The 21887-nt window shown below is 44.6% G+C and overlaps 1 protein-coding gene across 1 annotated transcript in view; it reads right to left on the bottom strand.

The window, feature by feature from the left end:
- Window positions 1-636: 636 nt before the first annotated feature.
- Window positions 637-21887, bottom strand: part of Fras1 (Fraser extracellular matrix complex subunit 1) — a 353235-nt gene continuing 331984 nt past the window's right edge. Inside the window, exons 64-73 of the mRNA XM_059274782.1 lie at window positions 21694-21854; window positions 19049-19263; window positions 16644-16794; window positions 15488-15595; window positions 14419-14578; window positions 13493-13609; window positions 8678-8844; window positions 7199-7404; window positions 5116-5262; window positions 637-4120 (exon numbers count right to left, since the gene is read on the bottom strand). Coding sequence (XP_059130765.1) covers window positions 3527-4120; window positions 5116-5262; window positions 7199-7404; window positions 8678-8844; window positions 13493-13609; window positions 14419-14578; window positions 15488-15595; window positions 16644-16794; window positions 19049-19263; window positions 21694-21854 — 2026 coding nt within the window. The 3' untranslated portion in view covers window positions 637-3526. The remainder of the gene's footprint in view (window positions 4121-5115; window positions 5263-7198; window positions 7405-8677; window positions 8845-13492; window positions 13610-14418; window positions 14579-15487; window positions 15596-16643; window positions 16795-19048; window positions 19264-21693; window positions 21855-21887) is intronic.

Raw genomic sequence — 21887 nt, 5'->3', positions numbered from 1 at the left:
AAAGGTCATTAACCCCCGGGGGCACTGAGAACACAGGGGCTTGGCTATGGCATCCCTTCCCCGGGGTTTATGAGAGCGTGCTGAGTCTTCAGGTCTTGCTGAGTGTGCAAATGTGCCAACAGAGCCAGGCTGATCGCTGTCCTTGGCAGTTTTTCGTATCATCAGAGGGTAAAGACACACAAATGCACAGGCTTGCAGAATGCCGAAATTGCTTGGGCTCAGTTCCATTCTGCCCCTGTCACTGTGTCCTTCACAAGCCAGTAGGCTCTGGCTCGAAGATTCGATAATCTCCTGGGTGTTTGGGACACTCAGCAAACCTTGGCTTGCGCAACAAAAAGACACAGCCGTCCTCACACTGTATCAGGGGTCTTGAGGAGGCTGGACGGTAACACTCATCCTACTGTGTTCACATGGAAATGACATGATTTCTCTTTGTTCTGATTGCAAAAGCAAAGCTATCCAAGAACATAAATTTTTGCAGCATCCTGCTCTTAGCACAGTTAACATGTTTCAGATTCAATACTAGTACAGTTTTGTTCTTAAAAAAAAAAAAAAAGCCTCCAGTTGCAGAACGATGCACCAGCTCAGCTCAGCTCTATGCTAATGAGATGAATAATGGACAAAAAAAAAACAGAGTAAAGCAAACAAAAGACAACCGGGCCGCCATTTATTATTGATACAAATTTATATAGTGGCACAGGCTATTGGAGAAATCAGAAATTCATAACACACAAATTCATACTGGAGATACAAAAACATCACTTGAGGGTCAAGAACTCAGGTTGACAGCACCACAAATGTTTTCCTCAGTCTGGGCAGGTGAGAAATAACCAGGAATAACAAATCCCTACAGGAGACCGAGAGTGATTATCGTTAAGACTGTGCAAACGCTGTCCTACACAATTTCCTATCCAACAACAGGAATTTGCAGGAGCTTTCAGGAGACCCTGGTACGATAACGGGGCAGGCAAGGCAGTAGAAGGGTGCAGACAGTTATTTCCTCTGACCTTCACAGGCAGCGTCTGACAGAGACAAGGAACAACCTGCTGAGAGCTTTTCTCTTCCTTCTCACCTGAAGGCATGATATAAAAGGTTACTGAAGCAACACACAAGGCATTCGTGAATAAGTAAGAAACGCCGAAAGCAGAGCTTTCACCGAAATAGAATCCACATTCGTCGCCAAATTAGCCAATCCCAAAGATGAAGTAGAAAACGTAAATGAAATGAACAATTCGACATCAATGGGGCAAATTTCAGCCTCACACCTCTTCAACGCTCTCCGTGTAAGACGTGGGCATCCACTAGAGTAGTTCTGGTTTCTAATAAAGTGTCTGGAGTGGCAAGGCAGGGAGGCAGGGAGGCAGGGAGGCAGGGAGGTGACGCTATTATCAGGGGCTTTCCTTCACAGAGTTCTCCATGTCCAGGTCTGCACAGGCTGATGTCCCTATCACTCTCCACCTTGTACATGAAAGCCTCTGGGTTCAGTCTCCCTTCCCACACTGGGCTCTTTCTGCCGTCTCCTCCCATGTCCATGTCCCACTGACTGTAAAGGACGGTGTGTGTAAGCAGCTTGTGGGAGCCCGTGGGAATCTGCTGTGCTAAAGTGTGAACACCCCAGCACTGGGAGGTGTGACCAGTTACGGGCCAAGTGGGAATGGGAGGCTGCTCTACAGATGATCGGCTCCCTCTCCTTGCTCTGGCGCTGTTCCAGAATTTCTGCCCTGAATTATGCAAACTGGTCTGCAGCAGCACCTGAGCAGCCAGGAGTTTCTGGGCTCAATCCAACACACCCTCTCCTGAACACACTGAACTACTTTCAGAACGTGAAATCGGCTTTCCCCCCAATCTGTTCTAGATGCCAGTACACAGCCTATGCATCATTGCAATCTTTTCTCTTCCTGCTTCCTCAGGACCACCACCAGTCATGACCACCTAAAAGTGTGCTTTGTTTTTCCTTCCAGGTGGAGGACTGTTTCACAATCCAAGTATAGCAGAGGTCACTTCTACAACGTCCTGTAATACTGCCGGCACATTTTCTCAGCCTGGCTTCTTAAATTTACTTCCTGTCACTCATCACAGCACCATCCATTCGTTCACTCAACAAACACGTCTGGCATGCTGGTAATGTGCAAGGCACTGCTGAAGAATGAGGAGGTGTGGCTCACACAGGCTCTGTGCTCAAGCTTGGGGTCGGCAGGGTGGCCTGTGAGCTTCTCCACGGCTCACTCTTTCTAGATTTTAGTAGGAGTCTGGAATGTTCTCAAAGAGTTTGGGTCATTTCCATACAAACACTACACAACGTGGATGCTATATTTTTTTGCTCAGTGATAGGATGTGCCATGCACCGGAACAGCATTCACATCTGCCTAACGGAATTGTGCTTCTGGTTAAAAACACAATGTGTATTCTTAATGTTTTGCCAGTAAGGCAGAAATGAAAATAAAGCAAAGGCAAGTTGTGTGCACACCACACACAGAATATTCGAGATGATATGTGAACACTATGCTATGTAAAAGCCACATATTTGTGGCCTTGTCGCGGACTGATATGGGGGAAATTAAGTGCCTGAGCTACCAGAAAAGAACCCTCAGAGAGAAGTCCCTGAGCTCTTGTGTCAGGGACAATGCTTCTATCTGCTGTGTGGCACCCAGCAAACAGGCCCCGTGTGTACCTATAAACTCTGGCTTTACTACAACCTCTAGGAAATGTGCTCGTTCAATGATTCACTTACTCTCCAGAAACACTAACAAGATTAAAAACCCAAGGCACCCGGGCTCCTATTGCATTACTGCACCATAGAAGGCCCGGGAAGCGGGGAAGCAGGGCTGATCTTTAAAAGGATCTCTGGCATGCAAAGACTGGAACTTTGCAGCACTCTTCACTGCCCCGACTTGAGTCCTCCCCGCTTTTAAGTACATGCAGACACGTACTCCAGTCTAAAGCATGTTGAGATCCGCACTCAAAAAGAGCTCTAGAAAAGCCAAGTGTACCTAGAGGCCAGGGTGCACAGGCCATCAAGTGGAAACAATGCACAAACATCTGAGTTGTGCCCATTAGAATTTTTAATGGAATCCGTGTCAGCAGCCTGCATTCTGCTGCCTAGAAGTCCAGAAAAGCCCACACAGTAGAAAGCTGGGGTGAAGGAGGAAAGCAAGGCTCTGTACTCTCAGATATCTGCTACCCACACTGCACCCGCTCTCTTGATTCTATCAGCAAAGCTAATTGTCCAGTGTCTGGCCTAATTCTAAAGCACCTCTGTGGTCAGCCTTACAGAGTCGCTCTGTGCAGCCACTGAGACTGTTACAGGGACCTGTAGGCATAACTCTATGCCGATACTCTGGGGCTCTCAGTGGTTCTACTTCATGAGGTAGCTCAGTTGTGAGTTTTATGCATGCGATGTGTGTTGTCCACCACTCAAAGCTAGTTTTCCCTTTTTTTTAAATCTGAAAGGTTATAAAAATACCAGTATTTCTCCCTGTTTTATAAAAATGAGTTTAGAAAAAACAATTATACATGGGTCTTCTCATTAAACTTCCGTTCCATCTTGTAGATTGTTGTGGACTCTGACTTCCAGATTCACTTTTTTTACTTTAGCACCTTTGAATGTGTAAGACCCTTCACTGTCACTCAGAATGTTGACATTGCGCACGGTACAGTACTGTCTGCTGACATTCTTCTCCACCTTGTCTGCGCTTCTCTTGGCTACATCCACCTTGGTGTTCAGGGGGTATTCCTCCAGAGTGTCCTCGGGGGGCTGTTTCTTCTTCTGTTTCTGGCATTTTCTGGTGATGAAACAGGCCACCAGGAACAGCAGCAGGAGAAGCATAATGGCAGCCAGGGCACTGCCGATTGATGCCCCAGTCTGGGACAGGGACGCAGCGACAACGGGCTCCTGCATCTCCAGGTTCAGGGACTTCATGTTGGTGCCGTTCTTGACTTGGTCTCCTTCGTTGTCATAGATGAGGGAGTCGTCAAGAGACAGCCAGCCACTGGGGTCCACCAGGTCCCTCTGGTGGCGCCTCAGAGAGGCTGTGAGAGAGCGTTGGACCCGGGGCCTTGAGATGCTGTCAGGGCCGATGATGTAGATCACCTGGAGATACCACTGGTGCCCTGCTTCCACCTGCAGGAGGAGACAAGACACGGGTTAGCCGTGAGCATTTCAGAAGACGTGAAAGACACCTGCTATGACAGGACCAGGCCGAGAAACGCTCTCCATTAAACATTGGCAATGGATGCTCTAGGTTCCAAGATACAGGGAACTAAACCAAGCATTCGGGATTCTGTTTTATTTCCAGATTAGGATAGCTAAACACATTCTTTTCAATTTCCCTACTCATGTGGAATGGCCTAAGAATTTATTTTTCACGGTCTCTTTAGCTAAATGAATGCTTATGAGTTATTGGTCTTTATTAATAGCAGTGAAATAATACTATTAACTACCACATTTACTCTCTGTGCCCTTTACCCGTTCCTTATGCTAAATTACTTTTTACTGATGAACTTCAGTTAAAATGGAGTCAGCCAACAAATTTTCACTAAACAATTCTCAGCATAATGTACAGATTCATGAGAACAATTTGCTGAACTCGAAGACTCTCTAGATCACCCCCCAGAGGAGGACCATCAGGTACTTTATTGCTTCCTTATCTGCCTGCCTGGAAACACTTCATGGCTTTGAAATAACTTCAAAGAGCAGTGATGGCCCTGAAACCCAGGGTCATGGATAACCACTTGGAGATAGAAAAAAAAAAGTGCAAAATTTGATCTTGGAAGGTCATGTTTGTTGCTAGAATGTAGGGTATTTTTTTCCTATCAGATACTAGTTATCCGTGCCCCTCTAACTTGGGCATTGTGACTCTGTTCAGGGTTTTCCAAATGCCTGTGAAATCAGCTGGTTCAGCCAACAGCCCCAAAGCTAGAATTTAAAAGAACTCAGGAAAAATCAGAGCAGCCCATATACTGATGGACAATGGCAGATGCTCAGACGCAAATCAAAGAATTTTATCCTTGCTTTGGTCTACTGGGGATAGGGAAAGCTTGGGAGTGTAGGCTAGGTTTACTAACAAGGAAAAAGGCCTCACGACAAAAAGGTTATCAAAAGAAACTGACAATCACCTTATAGAGGGCATCTACTTTGAGGGTGAATCCATCCACACCTGGCATGCTACTGACCACCTGGAAATCGGGCAACTCAGACGCAAAGTGGGCCTCGAAAGGCACGTCGTGGAAGTACTTGTCGGTGACCTCCGGCTGGCTGCGATCCTAGAATTAGAGAGGAAGAGACACGGTGTGTGGAGGCAATCCTGAGGAGAGGATGTTCTCCCCTGCTTCTGTGGGTTGGCTGAGGAGAGTGTGCTGTGGAAAGTTTCCCCCAAGCCGGTGCTGCCTCTGGACATCCTTAAGGGAGGATTCTGGTAGGTTCTATTTAACCTGTGTCTCACAGGCCTTGTGTGGCCAAGAGTAGCGATGAATGTCGGTCAACACAAAATTACAAACTTAATTTTTTTTTTTTGGTGATGTTTTGATGTTGTTAGTTATCTGTGAAACCCCTGACAAGAGTCTTGTAGAAAAATTCATTTTGCCTGTCCAAAGGTTGGACATGCCCAGCAGACCACCAGGTCTCAAGCTACTTTGTCTCAGGGCCCTTTCCATAGTTAAAAACCAAAGACCTCAAAGAACTTTTATTTATGTGATTTTCTTCTATCAATATTAATAAAAATTAAACCTGAGCAATTAAAATAATACTCCTGATTCATTTTAAATTTATAATGAAAAGTTCATTATATTTGAATCTAAGAAAGATATGTTTTAGTAAAATATGCCCATATTCATCTTTGTCTTCAAAGATATCCCGTTTTGTGAGATTCCTAACTGTTTTTGTATTGAGTCAGCTGTGATATACTATCCTAACTGATTTGTGAAGAAAGTCTAGCTTCAAACACAGCTATACGCAGGAAAAAGGAGGTATCCATTTACAACTTTTTAGGTAATTGAGGGAGATAGATATATAGATGATAGATAGATAGACAGATAGATAGATAAATAGATAGATAGATAGATAGATAGATAGATAGATAGATGATAGATAAATAGATAGACAGAGACAGTAGATAGATAATAGATAGAGAGACAGACAGATAGATGATAGATAGATAGATAGATAGATAGACGATAGACAGATAGATGATAGAAAGATAGATAGATAGATAGATAGATAGATAGATAGATAGATAGATAGATAGATAGATGACAGATATGGATGGATGGATGGATGGATGGATGGATAGATGAGTTGTGTGTGGCATGGACATGTTTGTGTTGGGATGTGTACTTGAGTGTGGATGCCCCGACATTGACATTGGGTGTGTTCCTCACTTTATTTTGAGATGGGTTTTTCACTGAAATTGGAACTCACTGACTGGTTAGTTTGGCTGGCTAGTGAGCTACAGGGATCCTCCTGTCTGTCTTCCCTGTGCTAGGATTATATGTGACCACTCTTTATGTTGGTCCTGAGAATCAAACTCAGGTCCTCACACTTGTTTACTGGCCATATCTCCATCCCCTGGATAGTCTTCAAAACTTTTTGCTCCTTCTTCAATATTTAATTAGTGTGTGTGTGTGTGTGTGTGTGTGTGTGTGTGTGTGTGTGTGTGTAGGTATGTACATACACATGCATGTTAGTGCTTGAGGAGAGGACATGTACCAGAAGAGGGCATTAGATCCCCTGGAAGCTGTGAGCTTCCTGATGTGAGTTCTGCAGCCCAAACTGGGTCCTCTGCAAGAGCAGTACATGCTCTTAACCACTGAGCTATCTCTCCACCCGCCAAGTACAACATGGACTCTGAAATCATATTAATAAACTTTCTGGTGAGGATGTGAGTGTGCAAAGGGGGCACCAATGTAGTACTAGGAGAGCAATTTCAACCTTGTAGACTCTTGGAAGGAGTGTGAGGACCACTCAGGGCCTCTGAACCAGTCTTGAAGAAACACTGGCTTAGAGTTTCCTCTTCCTGGAATGTCAAAAGCAAATATCTTGTGAGTCACCATAACCAATAAATTGGTAATGTAGTAGGTAACTCATGAGAGAGAAAGAACAATAAAAAGGAAGTATAGAGAAAGCACTGTGCTTCTGCCAGAATTCACAGCGGAGATTGGCTCACTACCTGCTCCTTGGCATTAGCATTAATGGAGAGCGTACCAGCAGCAGGAATCTGTGCTTCAGGTGTTTGTTCGGCTGAATGCATCCGTACTGTGGCCCTTCATTGTAGATTGTGCCTGTAGGATCAAAGAAAGGCACGTAGCCATCCTTGCCAGTACACAGATAGACTTTCTCCAGCTGCAGTTTGTAAGCAGAATGAAGGTTTTGTTCTGGATGCCAAAGGACCCGGCCGTAAAGGATCTGCCCTGGAAAGACCGAAAGATATCAACTTGATTGGACTCTGAGGTTAAAGAGAAAAAAGTGTCAAGGGCAGAGAGGATGTGACATACATCTTCAAAGTCAAAGTGTCTTCTCTATGAAGAGCTCTGATTCCAAGTGTCCCAGAAATACACATTTACCATTTATCGCTCCTCTAATTCATTAATATTACTGAAGCATTTATGATATGCCAACCACTCGGCTATGCACAAGGGATACAGAGGTAAGTGAGATGCAAATGAGAGGGCAGAGATGAGAGCAAAGAGATTAATAACATTTATTGATAACATTCATCAAGTTCAGTATTTGCTACATACTGCGCTAAATTTTTCTCATGCAGTGAAACTCATGGGGTGCTTACGGTCTTCTAGCTGAGGAAGCCAAGGCACTGAGTGGCTAAGTGAGTGGCTGAAAGTTGCCAGGATTGCAAGTAGTGAAGGTGGGATTCAGAGGGATGCAGAGCGAGGGCACTTAGGCTCGGCAACTCATTCTAATAGCATGTACAATGCTGTGTATCACCTGCTACAACAGAGGAGAATACTTTATGTTACAGGAGTGTGGGCTAGCCAGGCTAGAGGCTGCTTTGGGAGAGGTGTGGAAGGGTTTCAGGAGAGATGCTCTTTGAGCTGTCTCCTAAAGCATGAACAAGGATTCATCAGAATATTTTGGGGTGGGAGACAGGACAAAATATTCCAGGCAAAACAAAATCCATGTAAAAATACTTAAGGCTGGGTTGGCAGGAAGCCTAGTGTGGGAATTGTTTGTTTTGAACAGCGTCTGATATGGCTTCAAGTTCTTTATTCCATCTTATTTAATTCTTCCAAGAGCCCAAAAGATGGCTCAGTCATTATTCCCTTAAGTAGTCTGTGCTAGTGAGGTCCACAGCAGTGACAGTATATCTGGGAGCCAATAGGAGTGCTACTGCAATCTCTCCAGGGAATTCAGAGCTGAGATAACTTACCCAACTTAGACATCATGTTAGAATTGGATTGGAAATGCCAATCCTCCTCCTACCCAGACCAGTGCTTCCCCATGGTGCTACAATGCAGTCACTAGAGCACTGAGACCACAATGTGTTTTTATGAATGGAGGGAAGAATGGGAGTCTTTACCTTGCTTCTATCTTGGCTGCCCCAGAACGGAAGCCTGGGAGATGTTCCTTACAGAGCTTGCTGACTGAGACATGAACAGACTGTGCATCCAGTCCAGGGGCTGGCTCTCTAGGTGGAGCCACTTACTGCAGCTTGAGGAAGCAACTCACCTTTGGAAAAAGCTCCTTTGTAATCCATTTCTGCCAGTGACATATCAGACGTGCTGGGATCCATCAGGAACACCTTTTCATTATTGCAGAGCTGAAATTCAGTATTGAGAGAATACACAACTGGCACAGGGCGGTTGGTCTGCTGGAACGCAATGGGTATCAGGAACCTAGAGGTAGGAGGAATGAGAGCTTCTTGAGGGCGGGGTCAACTTACAGTGGGCACTTGAGCTGTCTTCTTGACAGTGTACGCACTCTGCTCTGGGTGCTAACCATTTACTGAATGCCTTTATGAGGATAATCGGCTCTCTTATTCATTTTTATTTCTTGAGAAAGGGTCTTGTTGCAAATATCTTGTTGATATTTGATCACACTGTGAACTCCGAGATTGTGTTATTTACTGTAAAAACCTGTTTCTAGTTGTGGTGTGGCTCAGCACGCACTTTTAATTCAAGAGCTTTCTGCTTCTTGTAAACAGGATTAAATAAAAACAACATTCCATAGGCCAAGAGGCAGAGCAAGCAACCAATTGACAGGAAGTAACCATAGAGTGTGAGAGGGAGTCAGGAAGACGGATAGAGAGATGCACAGGAAGTAGTAGGGAGTGGCATTGAGTTTGGCAGCCTTTTGGTTTGAGATGGTGTGGGAGAAAGCCTCTTTCTGGGATGTTGGCAAAGAAGGAAGGTCAGCTGGCTGCTTTCTCTGCCTCTCTGAGCTAGCAGGTTTTCACCCTAGCATCTGGCTCCTTGGTAAAATCAAACAATTGAGATTTAGTTAAAAGCAACATTTATATTTAGATAAAAACAACAGGGTTTCATGTAGTTTAAGACAGCTTTGACCCTTCCTTCTTCTTTAATTCCAAGTCCTGGGATAACAGGCATGCACCTCACTACACTCAGTTTCTATAGTGCTGAGGACACTCCAACACCCTACCGACTCAACTACATCTCTAGCCCCTGCCTCTCTCTATGAACAGGATAATTCATCCTTTAGAACTCTTTGGTATCAGTTGCACTTTTTTCCCCTCAAAGTGTCGTGTGTGTGATGTGTGTGTTGTATGTGTGTATGTATGGGAGCATGTGTCTAAATATGCACACGTGGCAGCCAGAGGTTACTGTTAGCTGTCTCCCTCAGTCCCTCTCTATTGTATTTTTGAGGCAAGGCTCTCAGAGAACCTGGAGCTCACCGATTTACTAGACTTGCTGGCTCCCAGCACTTGTAGGCTGAATCAGGAAGGCTACAGATTCATATGTGAATTTCACAGAGAGTTCAAATCCAGCCTGACTGACGGCAAGCAAAGCTCTGTCTTAAATGCTGAGCTGCAGAAAACACCAGCATGCAAAATAACACAAATGAAAATAAAAATCTCCAGCACTGCTAATGTTCTGTTTAAGACAGGTGCTAAATACATGCTTGTCGCATATGCGTCCTCTGAGTAGCTGACACAGTAAAAAATTAAAAATTTTAATGTAAATTCTTTAGCATGTCCCGACATAGAACTTGCCCTCTGTTCTTCACAGTTCTCCTGTCACCACCCACCCTGTTGGTGGCAGACTGGGGTTTCTGTCCTTCTTGAATCCCATCCCACCAGTCCCCTGAAGTGGCTCCTTGATTACCACAGTGCCCCAGCTAGACATTTCCTAGATTCACACACCCTGAGTCATGGACTCTTTTGATGAATACTTATAGACTCTGCCACACCCATCATGAAACTGCTAAAGTGGATGAGAACATGAGGCTAGATAGGCCATGGACCTGGGGGAAAACCTACTATTATTATTCTGCTAAAGGAACTTAGCAATAAAATGACTCTTCTAATAACACACTGCTATACCCGTACATCAGTGCCTTTGCTCAACCCTCATCAGAGATGCTTCTTCCGGCAGTAGATGGGAATTAATATAGACACCCGCCATGGACCATGAGCAGAGAGGGAGAGACCCACCATGGACCATGAGCAGAGAGGGAGAGACCCACCATGGACCAGGAACAGAGAGAGACCTGCCATGGACCATGAGCAGAGAGGGAGAGACCCTCTGTGGACAATGAGCAGAGAGGGAGAGACCTACCATGGACCAGGAGCAGAGAGGGAGAGACCCACTGTTGACAATGAGCAGAGAGGGAGAGACCCACTGTAGACAATGAGCAGAGAGGGAGAGACCCGCCATGGACCATGAGCAGAGAGGGAGAGACCCTCTGTGGACCAGGAACAGAAAGAGACCTGCCATGGACCATGAGCAGAGAGGGAGAGACCCTCTGTGGACAATGAGCAGAGAGGGAGAGACCTACCATGGACCAGGAGCAGAGAGGGAGAGACCCACTGTTGACAATGAGCAGAGAGGGAGAGACTTGGGAACACTCAGTCCTACACGGGAGGTCTGTATCAAAGCCTCTGGTAGCTCAACATCCCGACAGAGGCCATCTAAATCTTCACCTCCTTACCTGCCTTGGGCTAATTCTCCACCTAATAGTAGCTACTCACTTTCCTACGGCTACTATTGACAAGCACCCCAGATTCCGTTTTCAAACACCTTCCATGTTGTCCCCCATCTTTTCAGCTCCTCTCCTCTTTTATCATACTGTTAACTCTTCCACCTACAGCAGGCCCTTCCTGAACACTCCTCCCAGAATGCAAAGGACCTGGAATACTTTATATAGACAGGGTGGAGATGTCCACACATAATTACTTATTTATAAACACTTGGGAAAACAGCCCGTCAACTTTGTAAGTTAAATATACATCTACCATATGATCCAGTCATCCCAAGAAAACAGAAAACATGTGTTCACATAAGCCTTGCACATACATATTCAGGGCAGATCTATTTAAAATAGATCCAAGTTGGAAAGAGTTCAACTGCCCATCAAATGATGAATTGATGGATTGCTATTTCCATACCATGTAACACAACTCAGCAGTAATAGAAACTACTTACTTATACAGTAACACAGAAAATCAAATAATCATGCCAAGTGAAATGAGCCAGAGAAAAATAACTGCAGTTGTATGATAACACTTACAAAGGTTCTAGAGAATCCAATCTCCTGTTGGTGACAGAAAACAGACGAAGGGACACCTGGAGAAGGGGAGGGGTGGGGGGCTACAGAGAGGTGTGAAGAGACTTTTGGAGGAAATGGCTGTGTATTGTCTTGATCACAGTGATGTTTCACAAGTATACATGTATGCCAATACGTGTTAAATGTGTACATTTGCATCTGTAGTTTGTTTACCATCAATAATACAACAATTTAAAAACGATCCAGCCTGCTTGCCCAGCTGTACTTAAGTGTCTCTGCTCACTTCCTCCCGTCCCTCAGACCTCAGTGCTCCTCTTGCTTCTGGCCACTGCCAGATTCAGTCAGATACCTACCTTGTCAGGCTTGGTCACTCGGTTTACTCCTCTGGAACTCACAGGCTCTGCCTGTCTTCCTTGGTTAGTGGATGAACTGTCTCAGCTCCAAGCTAAAGCCAGCCCCTTCCTTCATGTCTGATGACTGTCCCTTTACCACCCTCAAGGACCTGGCTTCATCCCACGCATCATTAGCTCTCCCTTTCACTGCAGCATGCAAACATTTGGAAATGTTTTCTACCCTAAAACACAACCTAGTAAAAGCTCTTTAAAAAATATGGCCTCTCATCTGTTATCAGTTACTGTACCATTGCTCTGACATCCTTTTCAGAAAAACTCCTTATGCCTATTGTTCCTGCTTGCTTGCCTCTCTTGAATTCACCCTCTCCCCCAGGTTAGCATCTCACCAGCCTGTGTACTCACGAACCCTGGCACTACCAAATCTAACAGCCAACTCCCAATCTTTCAACAGGAAAGTCACACTTCAAGTAATTCTCTCTCAGTGCCAATTCTGTCTTTCCTACCTTCTCTCAGTGTTTTCTAGGTACCTTGCTCAGACAGGTGGCATTAAACTATAAGGTGTCTAAGGCCTGGGTGACTTTTAAGACACTGTTGTAACGTAATTTTATAATCTCAGTGTTCAGACCAGGAAAGCACTTGCTAAGACAGGAATGAATAACAACATGGAAGGAAGGGGGAAGGTTCCTTTGGAATAACATGGAGTGAAGGAGTCAGGAATTATAGATGGCTGTGAGCTGCCATGTGGGTGCTGGGAATGGAACCTGGGTCCTCAAGAAGAACAGCCAGTGTGCTTAACTGCTGAGCCATCTCTCCAGCTCCATATATTTGGTCCTTATTCTTCTCCATAGTTTATGTCTATACAGTTTATGAACATTGAATTAGCAGGTGTTGGCCCCTGATCCCAGGAGATACAGGACTAGGTTTCTGTGAATGTCTGGTTATAGCATTCACCAATAGACCAACACACAACCATTCTTTATGTGTGTTCCTGTTTAAAGATCCCTTCTTTAATATCCATTGTTGACTCATTAACATCAGACTCATGGCCAACAGCACAATAACTGAAGCTTGAATGGAGTTTATCTAATACTCCATAGGGCACATGATAGCCCTTATGTGCTTAGGAACAGTAGAAAACACTCCAGTTTTATGCTTAGGAGTCACTTGAAACATCAAGGCCACCAATGAAATGTACACAAATGAAAACATACAGCATTCAAATAGACCATGAAGGATCACTGTACTCAAGAAAGCTGATATGAGAAGGCAGATATGTTCAGCTTTAGCTGGGGTTGTGCCTGTCAGGTGACTTGACATTTCTGAACATCTATGAATGACTATGGATGCAGTGTGGGTATTCATTTGAGGATTAAAAATACATTTTAGTGAGCAGGGGAATTATCAAATAATAAGATGAAGTTAGTGAGGATCAACTATGTTGGCCTACCTTTCTGGGGCATGTGCAGTGCAGGCCAAAGACTTCTCTCCTGGGTCCACCCATGGCTGTGTGGGCTGCACAGTACAAGGGATCAGGTAGATGGTGTATTCCCCCGAGTAGTCCTTCCTGGAAATGGGCAGAGAAGACTGTAGTCACAGGCAACACCTGATGAAGACTTAGCCTCAGAAAGACACGACTTCATTAAGCAGGTGGCATTTATGCACTGACAATCTGTAAGTGCCACTTTCAGGAACTCATCTCTGATTATTCTAACCTTCAGAGCATTATCCCAAGGTGTTAAAAAACAAAACACAATATTTTCATCACTCAAGTCCTTTCTACAAAGAAAGCCACAAAAGGCACACTGCGAATAAAAACCCAGAAGGTTCAGGTGATGACAAGCAGACAGATCACGAAATCTGCCTGGCAATGTGGTTAGTGTTTCTTGTCAACTGACAACCTGCTAACATATTCTTAGATGCAAGCACTTCTGTCTGTTGAAATGTGACTATGTCAAGTGATCCTGCAGAAAAGGAGGCCACTACCACGAAGACAGAGCAACTCTCTAGAGAACGGAAGCAGTGCCCTTGGAACGTCCACCTCCATTTGACGAGCTCTCCATTTCAGGGTCCCCTTCCCAGACTCCACGGCCTCATTCCTTTTCAAAGTCGAAGAATACAAAACCTTGGATTCTTGTTGGGGGGTACTCAGTGGGAATTGGTGCGCTTATGGCAAGACAAAATTCTCAAGAAGTCTTTGTACCCATCTCTGACTTGTTACTAGGTAACAACCGCAGCCCTAGCAGGTTAAATGGAAGGTAGAAGAACATCCAGAAACTTCTGGAATAATCTTCAAGTGCCTATGTTTCAAGCTCTTGAACGAGGTTGAAAAAACTTTTCAGATCAAGCCCCAGAAGCTTCCATCATGGTCATTACCTGTTGTAAGAGCTCGTGGCTCTCCAGAGTTGATGTGGAGAATCAAATGTCTGAGCACTCCATAGGAGCTGTAGGTCAAATTCAATTCCTCCAAGGTGGTCTGGAGTCAATATGAAAGACTTCACATCTGGGAGAGTGTGATGCTCCATTACGAACTGGCCTGTTTCAGAGGGAAGCACACTCTGACTTGTGAGTTGACTGTGTTTGCCTAAGGACCTAATTTTTGTTTTTCTAGCAAAGAACTAAGGACACTAAAGGCATACATACCCTTTAGAATGCATTTTACAATTGTTGAGACAGCATAGCATCTTATACCAGCCCACCACACTACTCATAATGGAAATATAGTCACATGATATATGTGTAAACCAATGTGGAAATTGCTAAGCTAATATGCAATTTTATTGATATTTGTGGGAGAACGAACACTGAATATATGTAGCTTTGAATCTCAACAGACACATTTTTGAGTCTTAGTGCTTTATAAATAGAAATATCAATGTTGAATATAATCACATTTAGATCTATTCAAGTCTTTGGTGGAGGAGGACCAGTGTAGATGTCTCTAAAAACATAAAGGTTATTTTAACAAGACATCGTTACTCTTAAAATCCAGTGTGAGTGTTCAAGGTGGAGTGACTCTTCTGGATGGAAAGAAACTAATGAGATAACACAACCAAAATGTAACATGTGGAGTTTGATTGAATCTACTTTCCTTTATATGTATGGATATAAAGTAAACATAAGGAAACATAAAACAAGTAGGAAAAGCATTTGTCAGACAAGGGGCTATTCGCACAGGGACTACTGGGCTATGCTGGGTAGACTGGATGTAAACTGGGGTTGTGATTTCCTTGTTCTTAGATGAGGTTTACTGAAGTATTTGGGGAAATGTACATGAAGATGGAAATTTCAAATAAGATTATCAAAAGGAGTATGTGTATGTTCATACATGGATAGTAAAATGTTAGTAGCTATTCATTTTTTATTGTTCTAATCTTTCAATTTTTCTGAATGTTTAAATATTTTTAAATAAAGAAGCAGGAAAAAAAACACACATAGAAACTACCTCTGAATTTGGCATGGGTCTTGAACTCAATGACGAGACGGCCATCCTCTCTAATGTAGATTCTTATTATCTGAAGCCTTGCAGAGAGCACGCTGTCTGTCTGGATCCCTTGACAAGCAACAAAGTCACAAAACAAAGTCAGGGAATGAAGAGGATCTCCCAGACAGTGACCTGCCCCCTTAGACATTGTCCCAGAGACATCTCTAAGAGGATTCAAGTATTTATGTGAATGTGATTTAGAGAAAAGTTATATATTCACATGAGCACTGACCATAGACATGAGTGCCAATGAAAACGGTACAGCCGCTCATTCTTGGTTCTGGTTTCCCCCCCCCACATCCACTGTCCTTGTAGGGGCTCTTTATCTATGTGGATACCACTTATCCCAGATGCAGGGTAGGCCCACATTTTAGAAAACAGTGGATCTAAAACTCCTGGTTCTGCAGCTCCTCCATACTGTATTTTCTTCCACTTTTAGGACCTAACAGAGTCACAAGTCCTGACATCTACATTTTATACTCAAACCATAGAGAGGACAAGGGACCTTGTAGAAAGTCAACTGTGGGTTGACACACAGTGAGTAGGGGCAGTTAGAGGCATGATGCCCAACGGGTTCAGAATAACCTAAAATAAAATGTAATCAAAGGAGGAGAAAAATAAAAGTTATGAACCCCTTCCCCACCCCACCCCCAAGAGACAAAGGCTGAATGGGTTGATTTGGTTCAGGCAGGAGAATGTCAAGGTCTTTTCCCTTGGGGAATGTAAAACAAACAGATGATTTGAGCTCAAGCCATCAACAGAAGAACGGATGCATTTTCAGGTACTAGAGATGAAGCCTATCTAAAAGATGCTTCTGAAGCTCTTCAGCATCTCTCCAGCAGATGAAGGGTGTCACCCCTAGAAAGGGAGAGGTGAGCTTGGAAGAAGCGGAAGTAAGGGGCGGTAGCTTGGGGTCATGTTGAGGTACAGGACATTGGAAATGGGAAAACAAACAAACAAACAAACAAACAAAAGAATTAGAGATTAGCATACTAGATCCCGGTTAGCCTTCCTTTCTCTCTAGAAGACCACAGGAAAGTAGCCCCTGCTAGAATCCACTGCTTAGTTAATCACAATTGAATGTGAGATAGAACAATGAAGACGTCCATCGGCATACCTGTTCTCCAGAGAACTGTGTCATAGAAGAAAGAGAACTCCATCTCTGTGTGGTGCTCCAGGGAGGCCCAGCCCCTGGGGGCTGTCACATAGATGTAGGACACATAGAGAGGCACGTGTACTGTCAAGAAGGACTGAGCCGAATCCCTCACCTGCCAATGAAACAGTGTATGAGAAACAGGCTTACTTCTTTCCTGGGAGGAAAGGGCAGAAGACCCTCAGCTCTTGGCTCAGTTTCCATCCTCCCCCTTGGTCACTGGCTCATACAGTAATTCCTGATCAAGGGCCTACACCTGCAGTGTGTCTTTGAAACATGAAGAGGGTGGGTACAAGGTAGCCTGGATGCTTCTTCAGAAGAAGTGATCTTCAAGGGCTTTTCTGGGGAGGTAACACTTGAACAAAAATATTTTAAAGAGTTAAGAACCGTCTTTGCTTCCAACCTTCAGTTTCTAGAAGTATTCACTGGAAATGTAAAGTCTCACAGGCCAAGGGACTGGCTTGCTGACTTGTAACCTATTGTCAGTGAGCTAGACCTGAGACCTGTAGGAAATGCTGATCAGTGGTGACCGGAAAGGCACCCAGGTCCCGTCCTCTGGTACGAACACAGGCCTGGCTCAGGGGGTCTTAGTGAACACCATGTTGATGCTCCAGGAACCAAGGCCAGGCATCAACATCACATCTAGGAAACTTACCAACAGCTCAGGGCTACAGGAGCTCTAGCAGTTTACTGGCACAGACAGTATTTTGGAGAAATGTTGAAAAGAGAACAGATCACACATTCAAGGGAACACCATTCTCTGAGGGGGTTCCACTTACAGTTATTAATTTGGTGCACTGACATGAATTTTACTAGGCCATAAACAAAAACTGGAAGGGAAAATAACAAAATGCCAGCCGATGATTTCACAGTGAACTGTGTACACGTATGGATGGGAGAATTTATTTAATAATTCATATTTTTCTCCGTAAATATGTATTTCTTTTATGAGAAAAAGCTAAGTTAGTAAGTTTGGAACAGTTTGATTTTGTTATTGGGCAACTAGGGCGAGACACCGAGGCCTGTGTTTTTCCTTCTTTCTCACTGTTTTCCTTTATCTCAGATGACGTGACGTGCTAATCTTTGAGAACATTCCCCAACAACTATTTCATGCGTATCTGCTTTCTGTTATGCAGAGAGGAGGAGTCACAGTTTAATAGGAACTCAGGGAGGTTGTCTCCTTGAAGTCCACTGGTAATAGTTGAGGGACACCGACTGAGAGCTTACTGCTCGTTTCCCTGGTTGTTTTTCCAATTACAATCAGCAATTCCAGTTATTTTTAGAGACACACACCAATGAAATACTCGGGGTATTTATTTTTTCTGTCTCAGATTTTAAAAGTGGGCATAAGCAATCCTTGCCTTTGGGATTTTTTAAAGACTAGTATGAACAAACATATCCAGGTCTGTAATTGAAGAAAAATCATGGTGAATGGAGAACATTATTTTTGAGGGGAGGAATGATCAGATTTGTAATTGTTCACATCCTTGGACTACGCAGGCATCTGCAGAAACAGAACAAACGCGGGCTGCCTTGAAATTTTATCCAGTAGAGGGCAGCGCTGCACACAAAACCAGAGGACCCGGAACAAAGAAACTGCATTTGAAAGACACTCACCCAATGATTGAAATCTCTCTGCAGATTCTCTCACTTAGTGAGGCTGAACTTGTTTTTGGAGTGAAAAACAAACAGCTAACATGTTTGGCTCCCTGAGCTAAATGCTCAAAAGTGGGATGGAACTTGAGAATTAAATTCCCCGTGACGTAGCCTAATGCCGTTGTCGCTCTCACAGAACTGTCCTTCTGAGCCTCTGGCTTCTCCCTAGAAAAGCTGCTGTCATCAGGAATAATATAGTGGTTTGCTAAACACGCACACAGACATGCATGCCTGTGTATGTATCTGTTTTTGCTGGGGTTGTGGATTTGGAATGAGCACAGAGTCAAAGTGCCTGAAAAAATGTACTCTTCCCAGTGTTGTGGAATCGAGAGTTATCTTCTGAGAGGCCTGCCATCTGCTAGTCTGATTTGTTCCAAGTGGGGAAGAGAGTACACCCACATAAAGAACCCCACTATCGAATGTAAATCTCCTTTTTCCAAAGTGTACACAGAGGAAAGAATCACACATCCATCTGAAGAAGTAGGTACTCGGTTTTTGTACAGATGACTTGCCATAGTAATTTATTATACTTTAACTTGATTTAGAAGACCGTGGGGCTCTCTTAAGCACAATACTGCCAAGACCCAGATAAGGGACTTATACAGAATATATTGCCTACCTGGCTAGCCCAGTTTGGAATGCTACATGCTAACTGATGTACTTCCAGAACAGAGATGGCACGGCACCCAAGCACAAGAACCCAGAGTACCCACCTGGAAGTCAGCAGTCACGGAGCCCCCACACACGTCGATAAGCTCTGTCATGTCATAGTACGCATCAAAGGTCCACACACAGCTCTTCAGGTTCAGGTGTCGGTACAGCTGGATGGTCTTAGGCTCCCGGACACTCGGGTCAAACTGGAAGGGGCGGTCATAGCCAGGGCCCAGGGCCGTACTGTGGAAACCGGCATCATCCAGGAACCCTGCCTCTGCAGGGGACAGAGGGAATAAGGGACAAGGTCTAAGCCTGCCAGGAGAGGCTGTGATGAACTAACTGTTCATCTGTGACTATGGCTGGATCTACCTTGGAATCCCAGTGTTCAGTGAGGTCCAGAGGAGAGCTTGTAAAGGGGTGAGCTGCCTACTGGGGGCTGAGGCCATGGCTCAGCAGGTAAAGTGTTCCCCACAGAATATGCATGAGGACCCAATGAGGGATCCCAGCACACACAGAAAAAAGCCAGGTATGGAGGCATGCGTGTGTAGTGCCAATGCTGGAGCACGGAGACATGTGGATCCTTGAAATTCACTGGCAGCCAGAGAGCTCCAGGCTTAATGAAGAGATTCTATCTCCAAAAGTAAAGTGGAGAATGACTGAGGAGACCTTTGATGGAGCTTTGGCTAACACATGTGTACAAGCACTCACAACGTAGATGAACATGTGCACAAGATACAGTATTCACACATGCACACACCAATGAGAGAGAGAGAAAGGGGGGGAGAGGGAGAGAGAGAGAGAGGAGAGAGAAGAGGAGAAAGAGGGAGAGAGAGACCGAGAGAGACAGAGACAGAGCACTGAGCTACCTGTTGTCTGGTATTAAATGGGCCACTGCCCCTCTAAGAAACCCAGGAGAAAGGGTGAAGACAACTGAGACTGTGGAAGAATAAAGCAGCTTTTCCAAGTGTTTCCACACCTCCCATGGCTCACCACTGGTCTTGACGAAATTGACTTGTTATGTGGATCACTCACTCATGAATAACTATTTTTAAGACCAATTTGAAAAACAGCTTTACGAAAAGCCGTCATCGTCTGACTTCCTTTTCATCCTTCCTGCAACAGTTCCTGAACTCTTGGGGGGAAACCACCTCAATTAGTAAACAGCTGGCTAATGATGCATGACTCAACTTCACCTGCTGCATGTCCAAATTCCTGGATCAAACACTGCCAAGCCTGTGAACTGTTCTGAAATACAATTAATTTTCTCACATATTTATTTATTTTAATGTATGTGTGTGTGTGTGTGTGTGTGTGTGTGTGTGTGTGTGTGTGTGTGTGCACACACACGGACACACCTGCACATGTGTATATAAGACTATGGCATGGAGGTCAGAGGACAACTTGCGGGAGTCAGTTCTTTCCTTCCATCATGTTGGTTCTGGAGACCAAACTAGGTCACCATGCCTTGAGGCAAGTGCCCACACCCTCTAAGCATCTTGCTGGCCTCAGACTATAACTTTTAGATTACTAAAAGTGGCCATCATATTTAAAAGAGCTAAAGCATCACAGAATGTCCGCCACCAGCAACCAGCCCTTTGTTCTACTAGGAACTCAACTGACCTGTGATGAATTTAAATATTTTTAAGCAGGGAGAGGTAGAGATTTTCCATTTTTAATCATACCATTTTTTTTCATTGCCTAGGTATTTGGACCAATTCAACTTTCACGTGTAGTTCAATGGTTTAAGAATAATTCGTGCTCAACTAATTCTACTGTACAAAGACCACCACTACCAAAAATGCTACTTAATGAATATGAAAGAGCAGATGAATGCATTTCTGTCTTCAAAACTGCTGTTGAATGATTCATCAGCTGAAGCGGTGGGGGCAGGGGGCGGGCGGGTGGGCATGCATTTCATGTGCACCAGCCAAGGTAAATGGAAACAGACAGGACTTTTTGTAAAGTGAAATGTCTGCTGTGGTGAACACAGATGCACAGCCTGTAGCTGTTGGAGTCTTCAGGCCCTCATCTGCTGCGGAGTGCCAGCCAAGGTCAAGCTCTTGCTTAGACAGGCCCACCCAGTGACAGAGGGAGGTGGGCTATACAAGGTTTCCATCAGCATTTCTCTCTTTGCTGGGCTACTGTGCTGTTGGGCATTTCCCTCTGCCCAGTCCTGCTTCTTTCCCTTCCCTTCAAGTAGATGCTGACCTCTAAAGAAAATTATGTTGCCTAAACTTTACCTCAGTTCCTCAGTTCCTGCGTCTAGAGCATCCATCCTTCAGCATCTAACACTGCACTTTCTAAAGTTGTTATTGTCATGGGAGCCTGAAACTAAGAATGGTCTCCATGGGTGGGGACGTAACCAATATTTACCATGGAGGCATCTTAAATGTAACAACACATCAGCTTCTCCCAATTTGACTGGTAGAAATAGTTGTTTTCACGTCACAGGTCAGAACACAGTGGCTGAGAGAGGTCAAGCCATTTTTGGTCAGGTCTAGGTAACGGCTCAGAACAGGCTCGGAATCTAATTGGATTTGAAAGACCCCCCCACCCCTTTTCCTGTTTGTCAGTTGTGCTCCCTGGGTTTGGATGCTTTCTAAGAAGGAAGAAGTGATACAGAGTTGAGGACTAGAAACCAGGAAAAGTCTATTCCTCCCCGTGGAGCCCCACCTCCAAAGCTGTGACACAGGAGCAAACTCACCCGAGAGTCCTCGCAGGTCACGGGCGGTGACTAAATTGGAGCAGACGTGCTGGTGTCTGTAGATGGACTCGGACAACAGGAAATGCAAGTTGTGCAAGGGCAGAGTGGAGATGAGGGGCAGCATCCCGTCCTGGTGAGGGATCTGCACCGAAATGTGGATTCTAGAGGGGAGAAGACGGAAGTGTTCAGCTGCA

The sequence above is a fragment of the Peromyscus eremicus genome, chromosome 10 (assembly GCF_949786415.1).
Source record: "Peromyscus eremicus chromosome 10, PerEre_H2_v1, whole genome shotgun sequence".
Classification (NCBI taxonomy): Eukaryota; Metazoa; Chordata; class Mammalia; order Rodentia; family Cricetidae; genus Peromyscus; species Peromyscus eremicus.
Note: the sequence above shows the minus strand (reverse complement) of the source record. Positions and strands in the feature narration are given on the sequence as shown.